The sequence below is a fragment of the Hemicordylus capensis genome, chromosome 2, assembly GCF_027244095.1.
Source record: "Hemicordylus capensis ecotype Gifberg chromosome 2, rHemCap1.1.pri, whole genome shotgun sequence".
Classification (NCBI taxonomy): domain Eukaryota; kingdom Metazoa; phylum Chordata; class Lepidosauria; order Squamata; family Cordylidae; genus Hemicordylus; species Hemicordylus capensis.
In genome coordinates this window covers 146,277,446-146,296,027 of record NC_069658.1, presented here as the reverse complement: position 1 = coordinate 146,296,027, position 18,582 = coordinate 146,277,446, and the positions used below count along the sequence as shown (strand labels likewise).

At 45.3% G+C, this 18,582-nt stretch overlaps 1 protein-coding gene across 5 annotated transcripts in view; it reads left to right on the top strand.

The window, feature by feature from the left end:
- Positions 1 to 18,582, top strand: part of FBXO10 (F-box protein 10) — a 63,001-nt gene that overhangs the window by 23,331 nt on the left and 21,088 nt on the right. For all 5 annotated transcript variants that reach the window (XR_008314727.1, XR_008314726.1, XM_053288844.1 and 2 more), the window contains 2 exons: positions 1,392 to 1,541; positions 3,059 to 3,195. Coding sequence is in view for 3 of the 5 variants with exons in the window: in XM_053288844.1 (XP_053144819.1) it covers positions 1,392 to 1,541; positions 3,059 to 3,195 (287 nt within the window). In the remaining 2 variants the exon portion in view is untranslated. The remainder of the gene's footprint in view (positions 1 to 1,391; positions 1,542 to 3,058; positions 3,196 to 18,582) is intronic.

Below are 18,582 nucleotides of genomic sequence, written 5' to 3'. Positions count from 1 at the left end.
GAATGGTCCCCATTCAGTCCAACACAGCATCCCTTCCTGTGGCTGTGGCTGGTGTCTTCCGTCTATATGTGAGTGTGTTAGTTTATAAGCCCCTCTTGGGACAGGAAACTATCTGCTCATTTCTTTTGCTCTGTAAGCAGTGTTGAGATTTTCTTTGCTTGTCAAAATAGTATATACTGTGAATACATACATACTTACAAATGCTTAGCATTTATACAATGCTTTTGAGTCTTCAAAGCCCTTCACATATATTATCTTGTAATCCCTGCAATAATCATGTAAGGTAGGTCACTATTAGCATCCCAATAATGCAGGTGGATGACTGGAAGCAGAGTGGCCGGCATAAAGCTACTGTACCTAGTGAGTTCATAGCAGAAGGTGCATTGGGACCATGGAGTTTCTAATCTGTCTAATCTTTCTAATACCCTGCAGCTTGGGAGTATTACTGGACCCGGCTCTGCTTTTGGAAGCTCAGGTGGAGGCGGTGCCTTTGGCACAGCTTTGGCTAGTACGCCAGCTGCGTCCCTTTCTCGAGAAGGCAGATCTGGCCGCAGTTACTCATGCCTTAGTCACGTCACGGCTGTGTTACTGTAATGCGCTCTACGAGGGGCTGCCCTTGAAGAATATCCGGAAACTGCAGCTAATGCAAAATGCGGCAGCGAGGGTTTTATCTGGAGCTGCCCGGTGGGAGCACCTCACACCCATTTTGAAAGAGCTGCACTGGCTACCAGTTTGTTTCTGGGTCCAATTCAAGGTGCTGTGTTTGACCTTTAAAGCCCTTAACGGTTTGGGCCCAGGATATCTGAGGGACCACCTGCTCCCAAGGATTGCTGCCCGCTTGACGAGGTCATCTGAGGGGACTTTGCTCCGGGTGCCGACAATGAGGGAGGCTCGGTTGTCATGCACGAGGGACAGGGCCTTCTCTGTTGCTGCCCCCAGACTTTGGAATTCTCTCCCAGTGGCTATCCGCTTCTCGGTCTCCATCACAGTTTTTAGAAAGCTTGTTAAATCTTGGCTTTTTACCCAGGCTTTTATATGATTGTCTCTGCTGCTGCTTCTTTGTATTTTGTACTGTTTTTATGCTTGTGTTTTAAATTTTTAATCAGATTTGTTTTATATTTTTAGCTTAATATTTTAATTGTGTTATTTCTATAACTTTGTTTTTAATTCTGTGTAAACCGCCTTGGGATTGTTTTAATGAAAGGTGGTATGTACAATAACATTATTTATTAACTATGATAAATAAATAACTCATTTTCATTCCTACCACTCTACACTGGGGGGAACCGACAAACATTGGCCTTTGCTATCAAAATTTATGCTTGGAAGGACTTCCTGGATTTTGTTTCCCTGTTTAAACATAATTGAATTCTTTTTCTTCTTTCTTTTAGATTGTCATGCAGAAGAATGACATTCACCACTGTAAGACCTCAGGGATATTTCTGCGCCTCGGTGCAGGAGGCTTGATTGCTGATAATGATGTTTATTCCAATTGTGAAGCTGGCATGGATATTCGCAAAGGAGCCAACCCTCTGATCCTGGTATTGGTTCTCACTTGTCCAGAGTTGCTCTAAGGCCAGAATTAGGTGTGGGCAAGATGGGATTCGTCTAACATGGGTGTGGGCACAAGGAAGAAGCTCCAGGCAGGGGAGGCATGCTTAACACACAGATCCTGCAAGCCACTTTCCCCCTGCACCCCTTTCTCCCCAGCTGCTCTTCCTCCAGTTGGAAAGAAGCTGAGGAGAGGTGTGTGCTTGAAAGTTTGGGGAAGCATTAATGCACAGCCCTACCTCTGCTTCTCTCCTGAATTTGTCACCCCTGCATTCACTATGTTGCAAACCAAAAGTTGGAAATCCAACATTAGCTGCATAAGATATCATCTAGTTTTGGCCTGAGGCTATTTGTTTTATCCTCAGACTGTTCTTTTCTCTGTTGCCTGAGAAATGTGTGCTTGTCTTAAAACCGTTCTTTTAGTCAGGTCCTGCACAAACCAGCAAGTGAAGCTGCTCAAGCGACAGGCTTCTGCTGGCAGCCCTTACCCAAGGGACGAGCTCCTGCCAGCAGCAGTGCACACACCCTAACTACACCCCTTCTGGCCAGTATCAGGAGAGGGGCCACTCAGCCCCTCTTGAGGCAGAGAAAGTAGCCCCCAGGCAGTGCTCGAACAAAGCACTGACTGGGGAGCATCAGGAGGGGGGCCGAGTGACCCTTCTCTTGATAATGGCCAGATCACCTGTGTCTGACGTTGATGCAAGGGAAGTGGCCACTACTGGGAAGAGGGGCAGCCTGGCCCCCTTTCCCAATCCTCTTCATTCACTGGCTGCCTGAGTGTCTTTCTCTGTCTTGCTGGGAGTGAGGCAGGGAGAAAAGCCCCCAGCCAGCCAGCACTTGAATGAAGCTCCAGCTGGAGAAGAGAGAAGTCTGGTCTCAGCTGATTAGTGCTTCATTTGCTGTCTGGGTGTGGGAGGGGGTGAGTGAGGGGCTGTCCGGATGGGGAGGTATGCTGCGGCGGCCCATCCCAGTGGCCCAGGGATGTCTGTACCCCCTTGTCCAATGGTGGCTATGTCCCAGTTCACAGCATGTAAATAAAATATCACTTGCTAATCTGTGCATCAAGTTGCTCTTGCATGTGCAGCTACAGTGACTGGTTAAAAAGTTGGCGACCCTACTCAGAGCTTGCTGACTTACCAGTCTTTTGTCCTCTCCTCCATTCCTTCCCCAGATTGGATAATTGCTGGACTAGATTTCTGAGTTAAGGCTGAGGTGCAATGGGCAAGGCATGGTGGGAAGTCTCTTAATTTCTTTATCCAGTTACTGCGGGAAAGGAAGAGGGTTTCGTTACACCAGAGATGCCAGAATTTCTCCAGGGAGACACCAATTTGGGTGTTCCTTTTTCAAATAAATTGGTTCTAGGTTTAAGAATCTGGATGCTTTTTGTTACAGAAGCTTGCTGACCTTTCTGCTGTCGTAGTGAGTCGCTAACTTGTATGAATGATCTCACTCTCTCTCCCATTTTTCTCCTTTTATTCTTTTCAAATGTGCCTAAATAAAACGACAGTGTAATAGGATCCACAGTGGCCTTCGCTCCGGCATCGTTGTCCTTGGCAACGGAAAAGGCATCATCCGTAGCAATCAAATATATGGAAATAAAGAGGCTGGCATTTACATTCTGTATAATGGCAACCCTCTGGTGAGGTATGTGATTCAACTGTGTTTCTCAACCCAAAATGCTTCTCTTTGGTGTCACTTCAAATATGAAGCATCCCCAAACAGTAATAGAGTAGAAATGGGACTTTAAAGTGCACTGGGAGAGGGGAGAGGACTTTATTTCTATTTGCATGTATCTTCACAGTCACGTGGTGTTTTGTGGTGGTTGTTCTCGGGCTGTGTTCCAGGGAACTCTGAGGTCCCTTGGAAGCTTACAGCAGTTCCTTAATGAGAAGATTACTAATACTTGCCAACTCATTGTTGATCTTCCCCTGCAGCTGCAAGAGAGGGTTGTAGCTCATGCCCGGTAACAGAGAGACTCAATAGGTCTAGTTGCTGTTACCGTGCCTGAACACTGTGGACACTAGCATATGCTCCAAAATCCTCTGTAATGCAGACGGGTTTTGTGGTAGACTCTCCGGAGTGCTTTGGCAGACAAATCACTGTGGAAAGGGGCTTAGTTAGGGTTCCCAACGGCAGAATGGAGCTCGGGTATCTTTTAATGGTTGTGTAAGGGAGGGGTTTTCAGCAGGGGCTGCTTGTCATGCAGGGGAGAGAAAAGCAGCACCTCCTAACATTCCTCCCCTGCAACTATCTAAAAGTTCAGGAGCCATGCTCTCTTTTTGCACCTCATCATCCTATTACACATTTAGCTTCAACCAGGCCAGAAGTACTATTGTGCAACATATCCAGGACATGGAGTTGCAGATGGAACACACAAAGTTACCGAGTGACATTTACATAGGAAGTCAGGGCACTGAGCTTAAGCCTGCTACATATTTAAGTAGTATCTTAATCTCGAAGTTTAGACGAGCTCTAACACTTGCGCGTGTAAATGCTCTTCCAACAGCCGTACTCCATGGGAGATTCCAGGGCACATCATATGCATTAAGATTATGCCCCTGTGGATCTGGTAATGTTGAAACAGCTGTTCATGTTCTCCTGTATTGTGATTTATACAGAGACATAAGACGCCAATTAATTGCCCCACTTTTGATCAATTTTCCGGGTTGTGGAGATGATTTTTATTTAAACTATTTGCTTACTAACCTTAACCCGGATGTCATCCATATTGTGGCCAAATATTGCTATATAATAAGCCAAATGCGTATGAATGTAGTCTGATTTTATATGATTATCTTATTCTTTTTATTCGTTTTATTCGTTTTATTATTTATTGTATCGCTGGTCTACAACCAAAATAAAGTTTTACTTACTTACTATTACGCATTTATCAAAAATGTAGTTAATTTCAGGAGGATGGGGACCATCAATGCTATGTGGTTCATAGGACATATTGTAGGTTTTGATGACCAGAGGGTTGATTTTGTTAATCAAAGGGGTATCTTGTCATTTAAATCCATCTTCAGACATTCAACTCCATCTCCACTCCATAGCTCCACTTCCTATTCAGTGTCCTCTTTGTGTTTTTTGTTCTTCTGTCGATCCTCATGCTGCTGAATGATTTCCTTTAGTTTAAGTAAGGCAACATTTCTTAGACTTCAGATATCTGAGGCATCCTTTTGCTGGATTACAAGAGGGGAGCATTCTTAGTTCTTACAATCCAAAAGAGATGGATAAGATACTCATTTCCTCCATCAGTTGGCAAGCATCCTCCTTGCAACTGCTAGCTAGCCCAGTTAATATTGCTTCTCAGCATCCCATTCTCCCCTCTGCCCAGTCAGCTTGGATTTAGGAATAGCTCCATGCTTTCCGGGTAATAGTGATGCTTCTGTGATTCCCCTGTGCCTATCGTGTGAGGTGGTCTGCATCACAGAATCATGATGCTTCCTATCCTTACTGCCCATCTCATGGTGATGTTACTGTTCATTCATTGGCAGAGAGAGGGTGGAGGATCAGTACTGCGTAAGACCTCTGCACACTTTGTAAGGCAGATTTCCGCTTCTGTAATGACACGCTAATCACACTGGTTTAAGGTGATTGCAACACACTAATCGGCTTCAAACTGGAAATGCTACACTATCACTGTGCGGTAAACTGCAGGTGGGAAACACATTATGTCTGAGTTGCTTGCTGTATCCAAGGCACTTTTGTACAACTTGTGGGAATCTTTTGAAAAAACTGTTTAGAATCTCAGCGCATTGCCCTTTATGCAGGAGTTTTGTAGTGTGTGAAGCAGTCTTCAAACACCAGAAAGGGAAGGTTTGTCTCAGGCAAGCAACACTGTCACTTGTTCGCAGGCAGCGCTTGTTGTGAAATGAATGTTAGAGCTGCAGTCATGAACAAATGAATATAATCACAGATGTTGTTGGCAAAAAAACCTTAGACAGACTTAAGTATCTGAGAACAGCTTGTTCCAGCATAATCACTCGATTGACAAGTGTGAAACATATTTTATTAATCTCTAAACCATCAGGATCAAGAATGGGCTCTTTTCTGAAGTGAATGAGAGACAGGCCTGTCAGAAGGAGCAATTCTAAACAGGCATCTGTCTTGGTTGGCAATTATGATGCAGATAATATGTCTAGAGAAAGCATATGCAAAAGAACAAGCGACTCCACATGGAACCTTAATTTCTCTTCTGACACACCGTGTTAACAGTAGTCCTGTCAGAGCGAGTACATAAGTCTATTATAATCAAGATCATTTTGTCACTGTTAAAACAAGAGACTGCTGCATTGATAATCTAGTCTAGCATTTTGTCAGGGGAGAGAAGGCTTGTTATGCCTAAGAAGATGATATTACTACTCTAATTATTCCCAAGCAAGCTGTATGAATTCTAAAAGAGAACTCTCTCCTGGGTCTGTGGACCAATCGGGACACTTGTTTCCTCAGCATTCTAAGGAGCCTTCTCTAAAATACGTATTCACAGAAACTAGCCTCGGGTACTTCGGTTGGGGGTACACAATGTTGTTGTTCTTCCAGAATGATTGTTTTTGGTGAACATGTGATGGTGGGGATATCCCAGAGCTCCTTTTGGCTCTGCTTCCTGCAGCCATACTCTCCTCTCTCTGCAGTCCCCAGCAACACTAACTCCTGCTCTGTCTGCTTTTGTGATGTTATAGGAACTCAGTGGGGAAAGGCAGGATGGCCCTCCCCTTCTTGTAACATCCATAAACGCAGATAGCAAAGATCATACTCTTTCCCTTTTCTAATTCAAACTCCTGTGTAAACAATACAAGGCTAAAAGAATACCAAGGACTAAAAGTGTTTTTCCGCAGTTGTCTGATTTTATCCATGAAGGTGGGTTGTGTCCCTATATCATGCCTCAGGAAGACAGGAATGAAGTCAGATTTGCATGTGGTATCCGCTAGGCTGGTAGGCGGAGCTCCCTCTAGACCCCAGTTCCGTTCCTGTCTTGCCTCAGGCAGCACACACTTCGGAAATCTCTTCAACCTTCTACTTCAGGCTTGTTCTTATATGCTTTATTTCCCCTTTTTCCTTTGTGCAAGAGTGGGAAGGGGGTCTTTGTGCATTTCTGCAAATTCCAAACGCCTTTTTTAGTTGCTAATTTGGCTAATTGACCGCTTTTCTTTTTTACTTTCAGTTTTGCCTTCCTTGCCTCTGACTCCTCCCTCCCCCTGTCCCCCTCCATTATGAATCCCACTGTGGCAGGGGAGCTCTTAGCCACCTCTTTGTCCGAAGGGGCACCCTCCGAAGGTGCCGGATTGGCACCGAGCCTCAAAGCTCGCGAAAAAACTTCCCGCTTTTTATTATTCCCATTATTATTTTTATTATTCCCACCCCCGCTTTCCGCCGATCTCCTGGGCATGCCGGCAGGTGCCTCTAAAGCACAAACGGCTGTTTCTATTGTCGCCCCAAGTGAGCCCCCCAGCAAAAAAGCAGCAAAAAAGACCAAGAATGGTGAACCAGAGGGCGGCAGATCTTCCAAAAAGCTAAAAAATGCTTCTGATAAACACAAGCACCATAAGCGCAAAGTTAATCCGCCAGTAGTTCACCTCAGTGAACAGCTAGCTACTTTTACAAGCCATCTGCCAACAGCACCTGCCTAAACGATTTCCTCAGGCACTCATTCTGGATCAAGAGGGTTCTATTGCTGCGCATATCGGGATGGGCGCCTCTTTCACGTCCGCAATGAATGACACCAAATCCTTGATGGGGGAGGGGGACCCCGGCTTGCCGGCTAATCCCCTCCGTATCCCAATCATCACTCTCCAACTCTACCAGCCCTATTGCTACACAAGCTGCAGCTACATTGGAAGCCACCAGACAACTAACTCCAACCATGAGTAATCCTTCTACAGTACCTGAGGGGCAGTTTAAACAGCCAGCGCCTGCATTTGAAGCCTGGCTTCGATCCTTTATCAGATCAGAGATGGGGACTGCCCCACTCGTTCCTCCCAGGGCTGCGCCTCAAGCCACTAAGCCCATTTTTCTCTCATCTTCACCGGGCTCCAGCCCCACCCGTGGAGTCATTCCATCCAATGAGAGGGGTCAATTCTTACCTAGACCTCCTAAGTCACGCAAGTCCAAATGTCCAGCAGACTCATTGCCACTGTCCTCCTCTTCTGATGAAGGGCATATGCCACCACCTACTAGGAAAAACCAGTTACCTACAGCTCCACAAGAGCTCGCTCTACCCTTGGGCCCCCCTCCTCCTATCCCTACTCTACCACCCCTGACACACCTGCCTCGACCACAATCAGGGGATTCTTCTTCTTCTTCCTCCTCTATGGAGGAAGGTGAACTATCGCAAGAGGATGAGCAACCTAACCAGGTTAACTCAACTAAACTATTTCAACAATCAGATTTTGATGTGCTCTTAGCCAAAGCACTCAGTCATTAAAGATACATCTCCTGATGCTATCCCCCCCACCCTCTCATCCCTCGACCAAGCTGTCTTTCCTTCTGCATCCTCATCCTCCTCTGTTCCTTTCCCCCCTCTCTTTAAAGATACTATGGTGGTAGAATGGAAGATGCCCTTTGCATCTTGACCAGTTACTCCATGTCCTAAGAAACTGTACAATCTACCTGATGATATTATGTCTCTCTTAGTCTCTCCTATAGTAGATGCCCCAGTGACACAACTGGTGTCACTGATAAACAAGGACGGAGATGAACAACTGAGGATACCAGAGGACAAAAAATGTGACTTCCTCTTTAGGAAAGTTCATGACGGTGCTGCTACCATCATCAGGGCAGCGTCAGCAAACTCAATATTCTCTAGGACCGCAGTTCTCTGGGCCAAACAACTTATCCAGCTCGTGCCACCAGATAATAAAGAACTCAGACTTGGCATCAACAAATTAGCCAAAGTAGCCGTCTTTGCAGCCGATTCCAGTCTCAACTGCATCCAGCACGCTTCAAGATCCATGGTGGCAGGAGCAGCGGTTCGGAGGTGCTTATGGTTAAAAAACTGGAAAGTGGACCATAAGTCCAAGCTTAACTTGGCATTCTCCCCCTTCTTGGGAGCCATATTATTTGGGGATTCCTTAGATCAAGTCCTCGTGGACACCAAAGACAAAAAGAAGACCATGCCTACCCTGGCAAAGATTTTCAACGTCCTGGTCTCATGGCCCAGCCTTATTTTCACCCCTACAGGTCTGGTTTACGACCCTATTCTAATCCTTCCAAAGACCACCGCTTCTTCAACACCTCTTACAGAGGCAACTGGCACCAACAGGGACATCAGCGATTCTGAGGAAATAATAAGTTCCAATCCACCCGCCAGTCCTTCGGGACAAGTTTCCAGCAGAATCGAAAACAATGACTCCTGGCCCATCGGAGGCAGGCTCTGCTTCTTCGCACCAATCTGGAGCCAGTCTTCTTCCGATGCCTGGGTGCAAAATACTATCACAGACAGTCTCCGACTAGACTTTACGGTTTATCCACCCGATTACTCCATCATCACTCCCACTCCCAAGGACCTGGAGAAGAAGAAGCGGATGTCTCAAGCTCTGAATCATCTACTCCATATACACGCCATAAAACCCGTTCTCACAGCCGAACAATCTCAAGGTGTCTACTCCTTCCTTTTCCTGGTGCCAAAGAAGGACGGGTCTTGGAGGGCCGTACTTGATCTCAAGCACCTAAACCGCTTTATAAAGAAACACCATTTAAGAATAGAGTCTCTTCATACCATCAAAGAAGCGGTGCGCAAAGGGGAATACCTAGCATCCATAGATCTTTCAGAGGCATATCTACATGTTCCCATTTTCCCTCCGCATCGCAAGTTCCTTCGCTTCCATGTCCTCGACATTCACTTCCAGTACAAAGCCATGCCCTTTGGCCTCTCATCAGCCCCGAGAACCTTTACAAAGATCATGGTGGCCAAAATGAGAGAAACGCTCCATGTCCACCCCTATCTGGACGACCTGCTTATACGATCAGCGTCCCTAAACTAAGCACAACAAAACACACGCTCCTTCTCCTAGAACAACACGGATTCGAAGAGTCACCTGAACCCTGCCCAAACTCTTCAACATCTGGGAGTGGTTTTCGACACCATCAAGGGCACCATATCTCTCTCCTCAGAGCGCATAGCGAAGATATCAGACCTGATCAGACCTGATCAGGCCTCTCCTCCACAGCCCTCATACAGACCTCTCCCTTCTGGCTCAACTCTTGGGCTCCGTGGTATCCTGCATGGAGTGCACCCTTGTGGTCCTGCTGGCACTCCTGATCCCTCCAAGCCTTCCTCAGACTCTTTCAGGATCTCATCGCCTCCAAGATGCACAAGAAGCTTTGTATCCACTCAGAGGTCCTCCGATCTCTCCACTAGTGGCTCTCACCAGCGGTACTCAGGGGAATGCCGCTAATGCCACCCCACAGGGTCACGATCATTTCCAACGCGTGTCTCACTGGCTGGGGAGCCCACTACGGCCACTATCTAGCTCAGGGCACCTGGTCTCCCATCGAATCTTCAAGGAACATCAACCTCCTGGAATTGCGAGCCATTCGCCTCGCTCTGGTGAGCTTCCTCCCATTGATCCGGGGCCATCATGTTCTGGTCAGGACGGACAATGTGGCCGCCAAAGCCTACATTGCAAATCAGGGCGGCACGAGGTCCAAGTCAATGATGAAGGAAGCATCTCTCTTATTCAGCCTGGCTCAAACCCATCTAGCCTCCATCACGGCTGAGCATTTGAGTGGTGCGACGAACCTAGCAGCAGACTGGCTCAGTCACCAGACCTTAGAGGCTGCGGAGTGGTCCCTGAACCCGGAAGTTTTTCATCAGGTCACCAAGGTGTTCGGTTTGCCCGAAGTGGACCTCTTTGCATCTCAGAGAAATCACAGGCTTCCCCGATTCTTCACCAGATACCTCTCCCTCTCAGCTGAACAGACAGACACCCTCACAGCAACCTGGCCACCAGGCCTCCTCTATGCCTTCCCCCCGACGGCCATCATTCCCAGGGTGATTCAAAAACTGATCCTCAAAAGAGTGGATGTGGTTCTAATAGCCCCAAGATGGCCCAGGCGTCCATGGTTCACAGATCTGATGTCTCTCTCAGTCCGGGACCCATGGCCCCTTCCTTGCCGGAGAGACCTGCTCAGTCAGGGTCCCATACTGCATCCAGACCCAGAATGGCTACAACTTCACTCGTGGAGATTGAGCGCTCCAGACTACCTCAAGCAGGCTACTCACAGGTGGTACAGGACACTATTCTAGCCTCAAGACGCCCCTCTATTGGCCGCATATACCAGACGACTTGGGCTGCTTTTTCCAGATGGTCTCGCAAAAAAGGACTACCCCCATCGGTGGCGGGTGTTTCTGAAGTTCTGTCCTTTCTCCAAGAAGGCTTAACCATGGGACTGCATCCTAACACTCTACGCAGGCAGGTGTGAGCCCTAACTACAATTCTTCCTCTGAACATCAGAGACTCCTCGTCACTACACCCTCACATTTCCCACTTCCTCAGGGGAGTGAACAATTTAGCTCCTCCGCCGATACATAGGTTCCCTTCCTGGGCCTTGAACAAGGTGCTCAACACTCTCACGAGGCCCCCATTCAAGCCTATCACCACTACTCCCCTCAAGATTCTGTCTTACAAGGTCCTCTTCTTAGTCGCCATCACCTCAGCTAGACAAGTATCCGAGTTGGCAGCCCTTTTGGCACACAAAGACCTTTGCACATTCTCAGACGATGCAGTCTTTCTCCGTCTGGACCCGACCTTCATCCCTAAAGTCAACTCCACTTTTCATAGATCCCAAGAAGTAGTCCTTTCCTCCTTCTGCCCCAAACCTACGCATCCTAAAGAAAAAGCATGGCACACCCTAGATGTGCGCAGAGCCATCAAGGCTTACCTCCAACGTACCAGCTCTCACTGCAAGACGGATGCCCTCTTCATATCGTTCCACCCTGGGTCTCTGGGCCTAAAAGCGTCCAAGCTTGCCCTGGCAAAATGGATCAAAGCTACTATCTGTTTGGCCTACCAGTCCCTCGGCCTGCCAGTTCCAGGGGACATTACGGCACACTCCACATTCAGCACAAGTACTTCTATGGCTTTCTCTGCGAATGCTCCACTCCACGTAATATGCAAAGCGGCCACCTGGGCATCCATTTCGCCTTTCATTAAACATTGCAAGGTCTCTTCCTTCCATGCCGATCAAGCAGCCATGACACGTACCAATCTTCAAAGAGTAGTCTAGGGTCCGCTTCCCTCCCTTTCTTTACAAGACCTCTAGCTTGGGCACATCCCATCTTCATGGATAAAATCAGACAACTGTGGAAAAAGAAACATTGGTCCTACCTGTGAAGGGTTATTTTTCGCAGTGTCTGATTTTATCCGGCCCTCCCGTGGACTACCTTTTCCACTCCCCTCTCCTTCTTGGATGCTACGAGGGCGCAGTAGTGGGCGGTGGCGACTCCCAGGGTTGCAGATGGTTCTTTACCGCTGGTGCTACCTTTTCTGCTACTCTCTTTACTCTCTGTTGTTTTCTCTGACTTATTTTTCTTCCTGGAGTCTCTTTTCCTCTAGTATATGCTATTATACGGCTCGACAGTCCGGAAATGGGGTCTAGAGGGAGCTCTGCCTACCAGCCTACCGGATATCACATGCAAATCTGACTTCATTCCTGTCTTCCTCAGGCATGATATAGGGACACAACCCATGTTTCTATCTTGCAAGGCCAGTCCAATTTTGAGATGGCTGCCTCACATCATATCCAACCCCAGCACAGTACCTCCAGTGACAGTTACTGGTGTCTATCTTATGTTTCTTTTTAGATTGTGAGCTCTTGGTGACAGGGAGCCATCTTATTTATTTATCATTTCTCGGTGTAAACTGCTTTGGAAACTTTTGTTGAAAAGCAGTATATAAATATTTGTTGTTGTTGTTTGAGGGTTGTCAAAGGGTGGCACAGCGTTACTTATTTCAATTAATGCTACCATTTTTGCTATTTGTGTTATAGGCCTTAAGTAGCAAAATGGCTTAGCCTGCGTCAGGACAGCCCTGTGCATTTGTTACACCATTCCCTTAGCTTGAATGTGGCCCAAAAGCTTACTTGTGCAGATGCAACGAGGCAGGTGAAGTGGAAGCAAAAACAACTTGCATATCTGGTTCTCAGCTTCTGCTATAGAGTCAGAAGAGGAATTTGGGAGTTTCATTTATTCCTGTGTGTATATTATGTATTTATACTTTATATCATTTGAATTCTACTTTTTCTCCAATGCATTCGGAATGATGTACATGTTATTATCATAATAACTCTGTGTGGTACATTAGACTGAGAGATGTGACTGGCCCAGAGCCATGCATTGAGCTTCGTGGCAATTTGAACCCAGGTCTCTCTGATCCAAGTCCAGCACTCTACACTACATCACCCTGGTTCTCTGTTGATCACTATTTGGAATCTGCCGTGTCCAGTCCATTATTATGGTTTGATACCAGTCATTGATCTGTGTTTATAGCCAATTTCTCTCAATTTGAAAGAAGCTGTTAATGCTTTGTAACTTTGATGTTGAACCAGTTTGACATCGAACCTGTTCGGTTCGAGAGTCCGGGGTCAAACTGAATCATCCACAGTTCAGTTCGACCCCGGACCAAACCCCGCTGGCTGTTCAGGGTGGGTTGGTTGGTTTGTCTTTAACCAGTGTTATACAGTCCCTTCTGGTTATCCCAGAGACCAGTCTGGCTGCTGCATTCTGTACCAATTGTACTTTCCAGACTACATACAAAAGCAGCCCTATGTAGAGAGCATCACAGTAGTCAAGCCTGGAGGTTACCAGCACTGCTCCCGCTAAACTGCACGGCTGCGCGTGCACGCGCGCACACACACACACACACACACACACACACACACACACACACACACTCCAGACACCTCGTGCAACAATCCCTAAGGGTGGTTCACTTGCCTTCTTGCCACTGGCTGCTGCTCCCCTCCTCCCAGAAAGTGCCACCCTCAGCAGCTGCTGCTTCCCCCCACTGCCTTTCCGAGTTGCCTGTCAGACTTCAGTGACTGGTATTGCTCCTTGGCTGGCTCCCAGTTGCTTCCATTCGCACACTCTCCACCTCTCCCTGCCACTTTGGCTCTCATGTGGAGAATTGGCTTGGCTCGCTCCTAGTCCTGTTTGCTGCCACCGCTGCCATGTAGGCTCTTGCCAGAGCAAGATCAGTCTTGCCCTGGCAAGAGCCCACGTCTCCGCCTCTCCTCGCTGCTTGAACTTTTGTGCGGGGAATCGGCTCCAAGTCCTGTTTGCTCCTGCTGTCATGTGGCAACCGTGCTGGTGGCAGCAGCAAACGGACTGAGACTATTCGGACTATTCGGATTCGGACTGAGACTATTCCCCGCACAAGAGCTCAAACGGTGGGGAGAGGTGGAGGCATGGGTGTGGGAAGGGGAGCAACTGGGAGCCAGCCAAAGAGCAATACCTGTCACTGGAGTCTGACAGGAAATGGGGAAAGGGGGTGGAGGTGGGAGGAGCAGCAGCCAACGGAATACAAACTGGAGTCTCAGGTGACGGGGGAAAGGGTGGGGGGAGAAATCAGAGGGAATACCAACAGGGAGGGAGTCTGGAAGAAGCACTGGAGCACAACACACCTTGGTGTTGGAACATGAAGAGCAACACTCCCTATCCTCAGTCCCAAGCATAATTCAAAATAATCATGATTTCAGCCTTTAAAGTTCATACACTGAGGCTCTGAGAATGGCAGCATAATAAATGAATGAATGAACGTGGGCCAGCCAGAGCGCTTCCGTGCTGCTTCAGTCACGGAGGTGTGGAGCGGGAACTCAGTAGGTATGTGTGGACAGGTTCAATTCCGAAGTGGTCCGACATCGAACCAGTTCAGTTTGTTGGCTTGATATCGGACCAACAGCCCCCCCCCCGCCCGGTTTGGTTCAATATTGAATTGACCAGCCAATGGGGCATCCGTGGTGGCCTCCAAAATGACTGCCTCAACGGAGGGCAGGCCTGGAACAGGACGATGACTGCCCAAACCAGGCGATTTGGACAGTAATGGAGGCCGGCAGGGAGAGGGGGAACCTCCGGAGACTTCCTCTGCAGTCTTGGAGAAGCCCCCTGGAGCAGCGGTGGCAAGTTATAGTTTTTTGGGGGGGAAATTAATTGCAACCCCTCCCCAACGGAACCGGGGGAGTTCGGGGTGCACAAAACCGAACATGCCCAGTCCAATTGGAGTCCAGTCTGGACTCGAACTGAACCGGGCAACCCAGTTTTCTGCACACCCATAGTCACTGTATTGTTACAAAGCACAAACAGGCAATTTCCTGGGGTGTCTTTGCGAGACTGTGAGGCAAGACACAACAGCTGGTCAGAGGGCTCCAAATGGAAGAAGGACCTCATGGTGGCATAAGATAGAGCAATTCATACATTGCTGCCTGCAACTGAATCTTTATGAATCTTGCTTGACCTTTTCAACCCTCTCAAAGAACCCCAAAAGGCTGAGGTAGGAGTGCTAATAAATTACTTATAATAGTTATAAATTAAGTAATAATTGCTACTATAGTGCTATGGAAAGAATTCACAGTCTCTGGGGGGACCTGTATCCCAAATCTGGAATGAAAGGGAATTTTCCTTTTTTCCCCCAGACATAAATTAATATATACTTTTGAATGTTGACTTATTAGTTGAATACTAGCTGAACTAGTTCATTTGGGGAAAAAATCTTAACACATAAGGAAAAAACCTCCACGCAGCTCCCATTCTAAGTTCCCTCTCCTCTCCTGCAATACTTTGTTTTATTTTTATATTTTATATTTTTGTATCCGTCCCTGTTGGCTTTTAGGAAAGAACTAAAGACAGATCTTTTTAGCCAAGCTTTTTAGCTATTTGGTAGTTTTATGGGTGATATTTTAATTTGAACTATTTATATGTGTTGTGTTTAACTGCTTTAAACTTCTTGGTTTGTTTTATTGCTGTAAACCGCCTAAAGACTTCAGTAGTGGCAGTGGTATACAAATATGTTAGATAAATAAGTAAATAAATTAAATAATTACAAATAATTTGTTTTATTTTTAAAAAATTATGTGTGATCCTTCAACAGTTATTCTAGAACAGGTTACAAAATGTTTTACTTCTTGATGAGGTAGCACTCGATCAATACACATACCAAGGAGAAATTGGTGCTGCTTTCTGCTGGTTTTAGCACCATCCTGCTACATATTTGACAGTTTTTTATAGTTTTATATAGCAAATCTAAATTGCTAGATTTGGTTAATGTACCTTTCATGCAAAATATTTAATTTTGCATGAAGACATGAAAATATTAAATGTTTTCAGTGCATGTGCACTTTTAGTTCTTGCTCTGCGCTTGTTGTGTAGCATCATTGTTAATTATTATCATTATATACCACTTTCCAATAAAATGTTCTGAAAGTGGTTTACATTGGATAGATTAAAAAATAAAATGATTCCCTGTTCCCAAAGCCTACTGTCTTTACAGGATAAGAGCAAGAAAGCAAGGATAAATTCAAATTTAAATAAAACTTAGACAACAGGCAGTTAATTATTGATTTTTATTTTAGTGTATTTAATAAAACAAAACTTATTAAATTTATTATAATTTTATTACTTAATACAAAAATATTATTTTTATAGGCCCCTTCTAACCACCAATTGCTATTAAAACAAAGCAGATAAAGACAGTTGGTCTGCAGCTTCTAATACAAAATCACATATATTAACATTGACTCTTCTTTTCCTGTGGGGGAATTGAAGATGATGACTTTTTAACACAACTTTATCTTTCTACTAGCCATGCCTAAACACAAGCCAACGGCATCTAGCAAAGGACCAAAATGGAAGAAATGCTGTTTCTCGTTCAAAGCAGAGTGGCTGGATGAAACAGTAGAAACAGAATTCCACAAATCTAAAGGCAAGGCTCATGTAAAGTTGAGAGAAATATTCCAATGATGATACAGGCTTGGTTTGCAAGACATGTGTTGAAGCCAAAATGTCCAGTGACTTCTCTACTGGCCAAAAATGGGAAGATGGATGGAAGCTGGGCCACCTGAATAGGCACTTATCGACCAGAAATCATGAATCTGCTGTTAATATCCTTAGGAGCAGGAACTTTGATACACCTAGCTTGAAAAACCTGCTTTCACAAACCAAGGCTGACAGAGAAAAGAAACTGGAACTGATGGAAAGACAACATGCAAAGCCAGAAGAAATTAAACTTCTTCTAGACAATGTTTTCCTTGTATTACGGATGAACAACTCCATGAATTCTGTGCAAACTATAAATGATCACATTGGAAAGTATGTGCAGATACCAGCAAGCTGGCGCAGGAAAAATTATGCTTTTGAGTTTTTGGAGTCAAGCAATGCTGTCGTAACTGCAGAGGTCATGTCAGAGATTCATGGATCTTCCTATCATACCCTTATTATTTATTTTTTTATATGTTTTGATTTGTATACCGCCCTTCCAAAATGCCTCAGGGCGGTTTACAATTAAAACAAACCATTAAAACAGTAAAGAGCTAAAACAAATTAAAAAACAATATAACAATTAACAATCTAAAAACATTTAAAAACAACAATTAAACAATTACAGTGATTAAAATCCCAAAATAGGGTTTTTAATTTTAAAATAAACCAGATATTAAAACCCCCCAAATTTAGGAAGCTGAGAAAGCTTGGGTGAAAAGATGGGTTTTCAGGTGTTTTTTGAAAATTGCCAGAGATGGGGAGGATCGTATCTCATATTGATGAAAGCACAGATAAGAATATAGGAAGCTGCTGTATACTGAGTCAGACCATTGGTCCATCTAGCTCAGTATTGTCTACATATTTGTTATTTATTTAGTAGATATTTCTGTTACCAAAACATGGCAGCGGTGGCAGCACTGTACTTCAAGTTCAGAGATGCAAAGTCTACTACAGTGCACCTGACAGTATTTGGTGGGATTGTTGACCTGACTGCTTTTGTAATGCAGAAGACTTTTACACTCTGAATAGGCTTGACATGATGAAAATGGTGCTGTTTACTTCAAACAGCGCTTCTGTTATGCTAGGGAAAAACAGTGATGTTGCCACAAGACTGAAGCAGAGCATTCCACATTTAGAACAGCACTGTGTAGCTCATTGTGAAGATCTTGGATTGGTTGACACATGGAAGAAAGTACCTATGATGAAGGAAATAGAAACACTGTTAAGGGGCATTTTATCTGTAGATCCTCAGTTTGAAAAGGACAGTTTGCGGAAATGGCCAAAGTTGCTGAAAATGAGAGTGTATTATTTAAATATCTACATGAGGTGAGGTGGCTTTCCAGACATTTCGCTGTAAATGCCTTGATGCGCAATTATGAGACTTCTCTTACATTCTTTGAACATGAAGTCTCAGAAAATAATGACCCATTTGCAAAGTACTGCCCAAAAAAGCTCTCTGATTTCTCTTGCTGCACTGAATGATGTCTTAGGTAAATTAGCTGAGATGTCTAAATGTTTCCAGAAGGGCTCTCTAACAACAGTGGTACAGCTAGCAAGAGCAAAAACCCAGAAAATGAGAGCTCAGTATCTTGGGGAAACTGTGTTTTGGAGAGAGACTGTTAAAAATCTTATCACATCAAAGACAGAAGAACAACAATTTAGTGGTGGACCTATTCTGCAGTTAATATCCCTACTGTGTAGCCATCTGTCCAAAAGCTTTCCCAAAAATGAACTAAAAAATGAGCAGCATTTAACTTCCTCTCTCTTTCACCACAGCAAATCAGTTATGAGTTTGGCACCTTGAACATTGGTAAGCTAGTGGACAAATAAAGAGACATCTTAGACCTTAGTCAAACACATTCCTCTGCTGATGGGGGAGAAGGAGTTCATTCTATACCAAGACAATGAATATAAATTCTTAGTTACACAGAAATGTGAAGCAAAGTGATTGAAAAATTTCCAGGACTGTGACTTTTACTCTGCAAAATTCTGAACAATACAATGTAATATCTCAACTGGTGGATATCTGTGCAACCAGTCAGGTGTCAAGTGCCGATTGT